Source organism: Theropithecus gelada, chromosome 2 (assembly GCF_003255815.1).
Source record: "Theropithecus gelada isolate Dixy chromosome 2, Tgel_1.0, whole genome shotgun sequence".
In the NCBI taxonomy this organism is placed as follows: Eukaryota; Metazoa; Chordata; class Mammalia; order Primates; family Cercopithecidae; genus Theropithecus; species Theropithecus gelada.
Genome location: NC_037669.1, coordinates 14188978 through 14201708, shown reverse-complemented (window position 1 = coordinate 14201708; position 12731 = coordinate 14188978). Strand labels below are relative to the sequence as shown.

At 36.5% G+C, this 12731-nt stretch overlaps 1 protein-coding gene across 3 annotated transcripts in view; it reads left to right on the top strand.

Moving 5' to 3' along the window:
• The window catches only part of PROS1 (protein S), a 100732-nt gene extending 88839 nt beyond the window's left edge, over window positions 1-11893 (top strand). For 2 of the 3 annotated variants that reach the window (XM_025377156.1, XM_025377157.1), the window contains 3 exons: window positions 4933-5084; window positions 7123-7348; window positions 10558-11893. In XM_025377156.1, coding sequence (XP_025232941.1) covers window positions 4933-5084; window positions 7123-7348; window positions 10558-10718 — 539 coding nt within the window. In that variant the 3' untranslated portion in view covers window positions 10719-11893. The remainder of the gene's footprint in view (window positions 1-4932; window positions 5085-7122; window positions 7349-10557) is intronic. The other variant, XM_025377158.1, reaches the window with a different exon arrangement.
• Window positions 11894-12731: the final 838 nt, after the last annotated feature.

The window sequence follows — 12731 nt, the reverse complement described above, 5'->3', positions numbered from 1 at the left end:
CGTGTTGTTTTTCTTGCATCTTTGTGTATCATGTAATTTTTGGTTTAGAGTTGGGCATCTTATGTGTAATGGTAGAGACTGTGATAAAGAATATTTGCGTCTGGAAATGAGCACGTTTCTTTTGCTAGGCTCTTAGTAATAAGATTGAATCAATCTGGTAAAAAGTTGAGCTTCTTAAGTTTTGCTGGTGCCAGGATTACCCTTAATGCACCACAGGTTTCAGATTTTTAAATTTAGTTTTGTTGTATTTTGTTTTTGAGATGGAGTCTTACTCTGTTGCCCAGCCTGGAGTGCAGTGGTGCGATCTTGGCTCACTGCAACCTTTGCCTCCTGGATTCAAGTGATTCTTCTGCCTCAGCCTCCCAAGTAGCTGGGATGACAGGTGCCCACTACCATGCCCGGCTAATTTTTGTATTTTTAGTAGAGATGAGGTTTCACCATAGTGGCCAGGCTGGTCTCGAACTCCTGATCTTCATGATCCAGCCACCTCGGCCTCCCAAAGTGCTGGGATTACAGGTGTGAGCCACCACTCCCAGCCTCAGATTTTTAAAATACTACCTTCTGCTTATAATAAGGGAATGGTTTGCTAGCAAGTTTTTCTCTTTCTTTTCTTTCCTTCTTTTCCTCCTTCCTTTCTTTTCTTTTCTTTTTTTTCTTTTCTTTTCTTTCCCGAGTCTCACTCTGTTGCCCAGGCTGGAGTGCAGTGCCACAATCTCAGGTCACTGCAAGCTCCACCTCGCTGTTTCAAGTGATTCTCATGCCTCAGCCTCCTGAGTAGCTGGAATTACAAGGGTGCGCCACCATGCCCTGCTAATTTTTGTATTTTTGATGGGGTTTCGCCATGTTGGTCAGGCTGGTTTCAAACTCATGACCTTAGGTCATCTGCCTGCCTCAGCTTACCCAAGTACTGGGATTATAGGCTTGAGCCACCATGCCTGGCCTAGAGAGTTTTTCATCATAGCAGCTCAGTTTTATGTATTCCCTCCATAATATGCCTCAAGAAAATGTCTCTCCCACTTGTGTCTCTCAAGTGTCTTGCCCACCCCCAGCGGAGTGCTCTTGTTACTTGACATTTGCTAAGATGGCAGAGAAGACGCGGAGGTTGGGGAAGCATTCTATGTTGTTCTGGTACAAATTCAGTCCTAGGCAGGTATTGTATCCCTGGGTCTCAGGAGTGTGGAATTCACTCTTTCTCTTCCCTGACTCTCCTCAGTAGGGGAGATGTCTAATGATCAGGACTCAAGATGTTTTCCTGCTCCTTCTCCATGATAGATAGCTTTTCTGTTTGTTTTTCCTAATCTGTAGTTGTAATGAGTCCTCATATGTGTCCTAATGACAAGGTTTGCTGCCTTTCTCCTGGATTGAAAACTTTGTTGTGTAGAGAAGACCGAGAAGGATCTAGGTGGGGCTTTGTGGCTTCCCTGTAACTGGCACTGCTTTCAGAACCGTATTAAGAGAGAGGCTTTCTCGGGTCTCCTTCCTCGCACTCTGTTTTCTCTTGAGTGCACAGTAAGGTTTGTGGAGAAGAGCCTGTGAATGAGTATGAATTGTCTTTGTGTCTGCAGTTTCTAGGGCTTCTAAGCTCTTACATCAGCCCCCACTTGGAGTTCAGCAATTAGTTTAAATCTTTACCTAAATTATTTTTAGCAAATTGCATGGCATCTCCTATCTGCCCTGGGTTAGAAAGTGTTCTCATTCTGGCTCTCCTTGGAAACACCTGTCTTTCTTTAGGTTTCTGGTTAGTGTGTTGCCCTGTGACCTCAGCTCTTTGATAGTTCCAAGAAAAGTCATGATTATGCAGATAATTTGGCTTTTGTTGTTGTCAGGGTAGGGGTAGTGCTCTTTCCAATTTTCTACAGCCTAAGTAGAGCAGGGAATCTTGCCATAGTGACCTTATAAATAATACTTCTGTGAACATCCTAAAACATACCTCCTTCTACCTTTATGTGATTAATTCTATGGAAGAAAATTTTAGAATTAGGTTATCTCTATCAAAGGTTATGCAAATATATAATTATTAGAGGTTCAATTACATTCTTTTCCAAAAATCTTTTATCAATTAATATTTCTACCAACAGAATGAGAAAGTGTATGCTTGAGTTTCTTTTTTCCAATCTGATAGTTCAAAAATTAAATTTTGTAGATTTGAATATTAATATTATTTTCCTAATTTCTACTGAACTTGAATATCCTCCCATATGTTTATTAGCTATTTATACATTCTATTTATTTTATTGAATTCTTTGTCTTTTTCTTTTTTAATAGTTCATTATTTGGGCTACTAACACTTTGAGCATTATAAATTGTTAGCATTAATCTGATATCTCTGCTTTAAGAAAATAATTACATTTTAATTATGTTTATTTGTAACCTAAAATGGGCGAGGTAAGGTGACTCACACCTATAATCCCAGAACTTTAGGAGGCTGAGGCGGGCAGATTCCAAAGAGCTAGAGCCCAAGAGTACAAGACCAGCCTTGGCAACATGGCGAAACCCTAACTTCACAAAAAATACAAAAATTAGCCAAGCCTGATGGCATGCGCCTGTAGTCCCAGCTACTCAGGAGGCTGAGGTGGGAGGATGGCTTGAGCCCAATAGGTTGACGCAGCAGAGAACTGTGATCTTACCACTGCATTCCAGCTGGGATGACAGAGTGACAGCATGTCTCAAAAAAAAAAAAAAAAGTGTTTACTATATTAATACAAATTTTTAAATTTTATGTAAGTAGGAGGTACAAATGCAGATTTATTACATGCATGTATTGTGATTTATTGTGTAGTGGTGAAATCTGGGCTTTTGGTGTACACATCACCCAAATAGTGAACATGATACCCAATTGGTAATTTTTCAACCCCTGCCCTCCTGCCACTCTCCCATCTTTCGTAGTCTCTTTTTACTACATTTGTTTGTTTGTTTTTGAGATAGGGTCTCTCTCTGTCATCCAGGCTGGAGTGCAGTGGTGCAATCATGGCTCACTGTAACTTAGACCTTCTGGGCTCAAGCAGTCTTCCCGCCTCAGCCTCCCAAGTAGCTAGGACGACAGCCGCGTGCCACCATGCCTTGCTAATTTCTATGTTTTGCAAAGACAGAGTCTTCCTATGTTGCTCAGGTCAGTTTTCAAACTCCTCGCCTCAAGTGATCCTCCTGCCTCAGCCTCCCAGTGCTGGTATTACAAGCATGAGCCACTGTGCCCAGCCTTTTTTACTACATTTCTAAGGACAAATTTTACGAAAGTGATTTCCCTTTTTCTAACATAAATTAATACAATGCCTAGCTGTGTTCTGCATATGAAGGATTTTTTGTTTTTAAGTTATAAATGGGGTGAGGATTAAATTAGGATAAAACTAAATCCACAATGATTTGGCCAAAGGAAAAAAATCCTGAAAAGGTAATGAAAATGAGTTACATTGTATCTAAAAAAATTACTTTAATAAGTAATTAATCGTTTCATGGATAATTTGTAAGTGATCTACTTTGTAATTAATATTTAATGTTACATTTTAACTTCTATACATTTGCATGTTCATTTTAGTTTGAGCTTAATATCCTGTGTTAAATTTACTTATTTCAAGATAAATGTTTAGGTGATAGAAATTCCAATTACCCTGGTTTGAGCATTACACATTGTATGCATTTATCAAATGACATATGTACCCCAAAATATGTACAATTATGATATATCAATTAAAAATTACTTATTTCACAATGATTACATATACACATTCTTTTTTTTTTTTTGGAGACAGAGTCTCACTCTTTTTCCCAGGCTGGAGTGCAGTGACGTGATTTCAGCTCACTGCAACCTCTGCCTCCTGAGTTCAAGCGATTCTCCTGAATCAAGCCTCCCGAGTAGCTGGGACTACAGGTACACACCACCATGCTCGGCTAATTTTGTGTATTTTTTTTTTCAGTAGAGATGTTTCACCATGTCGCCCAGGCTGGTCTCGAACTCCTGAGCTCAGGCAATTCCAAAGTACTAGGATTACAGGCATGTGCCACTGCACCTGGCCTATATATTATTTTCTTCTGAGTGGGAATTCCAGGATTATAATAGAACACTTGGTGACATTATATGTGGCTAAGTGGAAGAACATCTTGTCAAAGGAAAATGATTTTCCTTATTCACATTTACTCTTTCAAGGGCTCCATGTGGTATTTGGGCTTTGCTATATGTTACATTATATTACATGAGGAAGACTTCATTCAGACTATGAACTAATATTTTTAGGAATCCGACTACTCCGGAAACATATTAATTCAACAAATATCTGTCGAGTGACTGCTGGGGAAACAAAGCAGTGATAGAGACATATACTTCCTAGAGCTTGCGCTTTAGTGTAATAGACACTTAACCTAGTAATGAAGAAAGAGAATGTGGAGGATTATGACAAGAGAGTCACAAAATAAGGGTTCCCATTCTGATTTCAAAACTAACTGCTGATGTCAGTGTATTTCTCTAGTATCAAACTATCCAACTCTCCTATGTATATAGATCATATTTATCCTTTGGAGTGATGATGGCAACTGTACGCAGATTTTCCCTCCATGATTACAGAAAAATTGTTGAACTTTCAAATGTGTACTTTGAAATATGACCACTTTGAGAGCATTGGTGAGTGTGCAAGGGAGAAGGAAGAGCTGTTAAAGAGCAAACAGGGAAAATCCATGATAATCCTTAACACTACATTCCAGAATTCTCTTCTAGGAAGAACGGGAAGATGGGACTCCCTTTGATTGTTTATTGCCTGCATTAAAAAAAAAAATTTTTTTGTTTTGTTTTGCCTAGGTTAGATAGATCATTGAGAAAGGGAACGAAATGTTTAGTATTACACAAGATAGTTTTGAATATTACCCGGACTGTATTAATAATAATTCCTCCTGGTGCACTTTAGGAGTGCATTGATCATATTTCTGTTTCATTCTTTTAAATAGATAATGGATCCAATGCTGAGGGTTGGCATATAAATGTGACCTTGAATATTCGTCCATCCATGGGCACTGGTGTTATGCTTGCCTTGGTTTCTAGTAACAACACAGTGCCGTTTGCTGTGTCCTTGGTGGACTCCACCTCTGAAAAATCACAGGTAACTTAACTCTACACCTATATGAGCCTTGTTTTTCTTTTCATTTTTTAAAATGAATATATAGCAGTATTTACCTCAAAGGACTATTTCAAAGATTAAATAAAGTAACTTATGTAAAGTGATTTGGCAGTATTTACCTCAAAGGACTATTTTGAAGATTAAATAACGTAACTTATGTAAAGTATTTGGCACAATCTCCAGCATATCATCAAGGACTAAAAAAAATGTCTATTATTGTTACTTTTTTTGCTGGCTTGTTTCCAAGGTCTGAACGAAGAAGTAAGGGGAGGGAGGATTGAAAAACCTACTGCATCTATAGGTAAGATTAGGCAGACTCTCACAGAGGCTGCTTGGAATCATCCGAGTGCATAGAGATCCACCCTTATTAAGAATCCTTTAAGCATCGTGGGAATTAGTCTGTACTGTCAACATTGAAGTGAGTCTAATTACAGTGCACTGTCAGATATTCAGTGCTTAATTATAATGTTTTATTCTTTCTTACACTCTTAATCTTTTCTCCCAAGAGTAAGTTAGGAAAAAAGAGGGAAAGTTAAAACTGGTCCACTTGGCTTCTTACTGGCAACTCTTATTTGAAATTAGGAGGAAGAACACAAAAAAACCTTAGATGAAAGGAAATATGAGGGTTATCAGAAGATCTGTATTATTCAGACTTCTATTAGAGGATAATTGCCCTGTCTATGTGTCATCCACAGTGGATTCCAACAAGTTACAGCAAGAAGCTGATGTTTATGCCAAGGCTGGCTTGGATGCTTTCAGTAGATTTTAGAAAGAGACCTATGGTTGAATAATGTCTATTGTAGTAAAACAGGTTATGCTGTTTGCAACTTAACGTATGATTCAGGGAGGAGGATGGGAAGTTTCTGGTGGTTAACCATAAGTAACCTAAAAATATCCTGATGAGTTTTTTTTGTTTGTGTTTTTGTTTTAACCTCCTGTCTTTAAGGAGCTTTCTACATTTGGATTTCAGGGGTTTTTTTGTTTGCTAGTTTGTTTTTCTTTGTAAACAAAATTGAATTCCTATCTTCAACACTACGTTCATGCAGTGGAGGAGGTTAACGCATGCCATGTCTTTGATATTTATTTTATCCTTTGAGTGTTTGCCTCCATGATTCTTTCTTTGTATGTCAGATTTCCTTCATAAGGTCCATGTGCAGTATTTCATGACCATATTCCAGATACCACTGATCATTCTGGATCATTTTCTTTATTAACCATCTCTTTTAATGAGTTTAAGGATATGGACATGTACAACACGATAACAGATTTCCTCAAGCAACCTGTATTTGCAGAGTATAGTCTTTTCACTTCCAATAGGTATCTTGGATTCCTAAATAAACATTTCTGACTATGGTTTTATCACTTTCCTCTATGCCATATAAGCTACATGAAGAGATCACACTCAACACATTGAGTAATTTAGGCATAACGGCAGTCTGAAAAGTTCAGCAGAATGAACACAGTTTCTTTCTGGAGAATCTTCTGGTAAATGTTCTATAATATACTGTTGGCAATACCTGGTGTTTCTTTCTCAGGGCCTCTTCACTTATTTTATCCCAAGTCTATAGGATTGCTTGTGTGGCACAAAGAAACCTGTTAGTCCTGCTGACATATGCTTACTAAAGCATTTTAAATTTCCCAAGTCTTTTCTTCAACAAAGAGTGATTCAACTCCTTCCCTTTCCATATGTAAACTTGGAAATTAGGAAGGCTCATAAACAGAAAGATATTGCTTAAGACACTCCTGTAGGTTCCGGTTGTTTTACTGAATTTTCAGAAACCAGTATACATTTATATGTTAGCTAAACTTCGAGTTTGTAAAACTAATGTGTTTTTAAATATTTAGTCATAATTATTATGTTAGTGTTATAATAATTGGTAATTTTTCACTTAAATTTAGAGGCTCTATCATACATTTTCTTTCCTTATTGAAATTTAGTTTTTGACTTTCAAAAACTCCAAAGTCACTCTTAAGCAGCATTACTCTTACTCCTTGCTTATGTTGAATCTTTGTTCTTCAGGATATTGTGTTATCTGTTGAAAATACTGTAATATATCGGATACAGGCCCTAAGTCTATGTTCCAATCAACGATCTCATCTGGAATTTAGAGTCAACAGAAACAATCTGGAGTTATTGACACCACTTAAAATAGAAACCATCTCCCAGGAAGAGCTACAAACACAACTTGCCATCTTGGACAAAGCAATGAAAGGAAAAGTGGCCACGTACCTGGGTGGCCTTCCAGGTACTTTTTCTTCAGTTTTAAAAAGTATATTTTAAATCAAATTGATAGTATTTGAAATATATAATTATACTAAAAAAGCATCAGAAAGGAACATAAAATCCAGTACTCATTATTCTTTTTCTAGGGACTAGTACCGACAGTTTATTGGCATATTTTTGTTTTATTTAGTTTAAAAACGTTAAACTAAGGCTGATCAAGTTTTGCTGCATTTGGCTATCCCAGGCAGAAAGGATATGTTATTCTATTTCGTTGTCACAATAGTCTTATAAGTTCAATATTTGTTTGTATTTATCCAATATTTATTCATCTATTATTAAGTTCATCTTATCATTTATCCAACTTTTTTTTTTTTTTTTTTTTTTTTTTTTGAGACGGAGTCTCGCTCTGTCGCCCAGGCTGGAGTGCAGTGGCGGGATCTCGGCTCACTGCAAGCTCCGCCTCCCGGGTTCCCGCCATTCTTCTGCCTCAGCCTCCCGAGTAGCTGGGACTACAGGTGCCACCACGCTCGGCTAGTTTTTTGTATTTCTAGTAGAGACAGGGTTTCACCGTGTTAACCAGGATGGTCTCCATCTGCTGACCTTGTGATTCGTCTGCCTCCGCCTCCCAAAGTGCTGGGATTACAGGCCTGAGCCACCGCGCCCAGCCCCATTTATCCAGCCTTTATTAAGACCCTGGGTCCCAGGTGCTCACAACATAGTAATAAACAATCTAGTGGCAGAGGTAGACATTAAACAACTAATTAGGAAAATATCAAAACATTAAAATTGTGATCACTTTCATGAGGGAAAAGTATGGGTTACTTTTAGAACCTGAAAATATGACTTCTCACCTGGTCGTGGGGACCAGAAACAACTGGTCTGAATAATAGACTAAACTATAAATCTGATACTGAAAAGGTTAAATAAATTTAACCAGGTGTGGGAGTGGGGATTGGAGTTATTATGCAAGTACAATGTTCCATGTGTGGGCAGAGTGGAAAGGGATGACACGCTCGAGGAATCTGTAGGATATCAGTATGGTTAAAGCATACTGAGCAAGGGAGACGGTGGTATATAATGAGGCTGTGAACTGGGTGGTTGGATGGATTGTTTGTAGACCGAGTTCAGGGTCATAAGTCTTATAATGAGAGACATGGAACTATTAAAAGTTTTAAACAAGGAAGAAGTATAGCAATATTACAATTTTAAAAAGTCACTCTGCATGCTGGATGGAGATGGACAGGTGGGAGACAAAAGTGGGTTTAATTGAGATGATCTGAGAGGCTATTCAGTAGTCCAGATGAGGAAGCAGTGACAATAGTTGCAGTATCTAAACTACCATCAATTGTTGCAAAACAAACGGTCTGGGCATTGTTCAAACTGCTTCAAATATATCCACTTGTTTAATTTTCAAAATAGTCCAGTGAAGTAAGTGCCATTGTTATCCCCATTTTACAGATGAGGAAACCGAGGAAGCTGCAGGAATAGGGTGATAGCAGTAAAGATGATGGACAGTGAATAGATTGGAGATATGTGTTAGAAACAAAATTAATAGGATTCAATGACTGAAAGACAGACAGGTATAAGGGTGACTTTTAGCTATCTGGCATGAGCAGTTGTGTGGATGGAGATTCCATTTACCAAGATGGGGAAAACTGGAGGAAAAGCAGAGTCATCTTTAACTAATTATTGGAAAATATGAAATTGGCACCAATATTTCACTTTAAATGGAAAAAAAGAGGCAGAAAGTTATTTAGAAGCATTTTCAGATGACATTTGCAATTTATTCTCATAGGGAGAATTCTGAGTTTGATGTCTGGACCTCTGATAACCTTCAATATATTCAATATATTGCTTAAACTGCTCATGGTCTTGATTTCCCATACATGGAAATTGTATCTGGGGTTTTGGGAAATAGAAGTAAATAGGCTTTAAAAGCTATAGATAGATAGATAGATAGATAGATAGATAGATAGATAGATAGATAGATAGATAGATCAATAGAGGTAACATAGATAGATCAATAGAGGTAAGTAGCGAGCATGCCTAATTATTAGGGAGTAAAATTATACTTTAAATGAATGAATTCTATATTGAAATCTATCTACTACCTTATCCATAAGTTAGTTGAATGCAATTTTAGGAAATCAAACCAACAAAGAGTTTAAAAGAAGTAGAATTATCAAAATTTCAGTGGTTTTGGGACTTTGGCAACAGCACTGAGGACTAACTTCAGGCAAAATGTCTGGAGAAAATTTGAGAGGAGCTAAATATTGAGGTATTAAGAGTATAAACTGTGGGATGGGTAAATTATTAATTGCATGCAAAGTAGGCATGCTAAATTGCATGTGAAGAATTAAAACCCAAGAGAAATGGATGATTTTGAGTAATTTCGTTCCTCAAAAAATGAATGAATTTGAGTAATTTCTTTTCTCAAAAAAGGAAAAGTGGCAAAATCTATGATATTTAGCCCAACTTGAAAGAGATTCTTAACAAATGCTATGAACTCATAATAATGTGTGAACTTTATTCACTGTCTTGGCAAGTTAGAAGTTGAAAATTTCAAGATTTTTTTTTTTTGGCACGAGGTACTGAAGATGAAGAATAAGGGCTAAAGAATATCCATTGTGAGTTAAGATTAATGGAGAGGAGAAGCCAACAAAGAGGAAGGAAGATTGTTATTTTTAGGAACTCCAAATAGTACATGAAAGTGAATCCTCTATCATGACCTATTGCATGCTCAACAAAAAACTATTTCTTTGGAAAAAATACAGAAATCTGCTTTTATTCCAACAATAATAAAAGAGATATATTGATCATGGCATTTAAAAGAGATTTCCAAGTAGCTATAATTTGGAGTTGAAAAAATGATTTAACAATGCTTAACATATTGCTTAAGTTTAAAAAGAAAATAATGTGTTATTTGTATAATAAAAATAGAATATCACAAGAATATGCTTGTTTTACTCTCCCTCAAATGTGTTTAAGTTTAAATGGAGCTAATTGTGTTTATGAAATCCGAGGAACTCGTGACGTGCTGAATTCAATGAAGTACAATAACATGTATATCAGAGTCACTTAATGTATATTTTTGGAATAGAATTTCACTATTAACTTTTCCTTTAGGATTAAAATTTTGCTGGTAATAGGAAGTCTGAATGACTTCTCTCAGTGTAAACAAACAAGATAGTAAAAGTCTTGGACTAATAGTCTAATATTCTGCTTTTACAGATGTTCCATTCAGTGCCACACCAGTGAATGCCTTTTATAATGGCTGCATGGAAGTGAATATTAATGGTGTAGAGTTGGATCTGGATGAAGCCATTTCTAAACATAATGATATTAGAGCTCACTCATGTCCATCAATTTGGAAAAAGACAAAGAATTCTTAAGCCATCTTTTCTCTGCTGATAATACCTTTTCCTTGTGTGTAATTATACTTACGTTTCAATAACAGCTGAAGGGTTTTATTTACAATGTGCAGTCTTTGATTATTTTTAAAAGGTCCTTTGTCAAGGAAAAAAATTCTGTTGTGATGTAAATCACAGTAAAGAAATTCTTACTTCTTTTGCTATCTAAGAATAGTGAAAAATAACAACTTTAAATTTGAATTTTTTTCCTACAAATGACAGTTTCAATTTTTGTTCATAAAACTAAATTTTATCATCATGAACTACCGTCTAAATACCTATTTTTTTTTTTCAGAAAGCTAAGAAGTAAGCTCAAACAAAAGTACATGTAATTAAATACTATTGTTCATAGGCAGATACTATTTTGTTTTTTTGTTTTTTTCCTGATGAAGGCAGAAGAGATGGTGGTCTATTACATATGAATGGAATGGAGTGTCCTAATGCCTTATTTCAAAACAATTCCTCAGGGGGACCAGCTTTGGCTTCATCTTTCTCTTGCGTGGCTTCACATTTAAACCAGTATCTTTATTGAATTAGAAAACAAGTGGAACAAACTTTCCTGAGAGCAGCACAGGAATCTTACTTCTTGGGAGCTGCAGTCTGTCCGGATGAGACAGCAGATAAGGTTGGATACGTGGGGAAATCTGAAATGGGTGTATTTCTTATATTTGGCTGTGTCGTCATACAAGGTCTACATTACAAAAGATAGAATTCAGAGACGGACAGGAGAATGAACAAATGTGGGAGTTTGTTGTTTTCCTTGAATCCAACTTTTAATTACCAGAGTAAGTTGCCAAAATGTGATTGTTGAAGTACAAAAGGAACTATGAAAACCGGAACAAATTTTAACAAAAGGATGACTACAGAGGGATATAGTGAGTATTGTATCTTTGTAATCAAAGAAGGAGGTAAGATTGCCACGTGCCTGCTGGTACTGTGATGCATTTCAAGTGGCAGTTTTATCACATTTGAATCTACCATTCATAGCCAGATGTACATCAGATGTTTCACTGACAGTTTTCAAAAATAAATTCTTTTCATTATATTTTATATCATATAATAAACCGGTGTGTAATTTTAAAATGCATGTGAATATCTTTATTATATCAACTGTTTGAATAAAACATACAATTACATAATAGACATTTAACTCTTCATACAACGAAGTAGTTCTTCAGTTAAAAGACAGATAAAGCTCAAATATTTGAATAATATTTATGATTGGGTAGTAGACTGGAACTCAGAAAGTGAAGAGAAGTAAAAGTAACATGTGTCTTTTGACACATCCCAGAAATTGTCTTGCTAGATATAATTTTTCTCCCGATTGCCACCAGGTACTATGGGGGATGAATATCAGCAAGTGACTATTGATAATTACATTCATGTAAAAAAGCAAGGAAAAAGAAAAACAGAGAAAACATGAGAGAGGGAAAAAAAAGAGTGAAAAAAAGGGGAAAATGAATTTCTTCTCGGGAGGTGTTCCCTGCTTTTCACTTGATTATGCCACATACAAGTCAGATATAGGGATCGATTCTACCTTTCACATCAGAAACCTTTCTGCACGCACTGATGCTCGTCGAGGCTCCAGACACGCATTTATAAATTTCATCTACCTTTGAGATGTGCTCATACATGGCTAGAGAGAGGGTCTAGACCTATGGCTAAGAATCTTTGATTGATATTTAATTTTGAACTTTGCCAAGAAGTATAGATGCCTACTTTTTTAAAGAGTTGGTAGAGAACAGTAGTTTTCTGAAGGCAAAGTGGATACTTGGTGCCATTTCAGCTTTGTATATAAGTGAAAAAACTCCAAATAACACGGCCATCCAGAGTCCCTTAGAACTCACATTTTGAAAAAGTTTTCTTTTTTCTTTTTGAACATGTTATGTGACATGGTAATAGAACTCAACCATTTGCAGCGGTCAGTGATGGGTCAGTAAAAGCGATGATCAGATTAACCATCAGTACTGGTTAATCTGTAAGAATGGGACTATT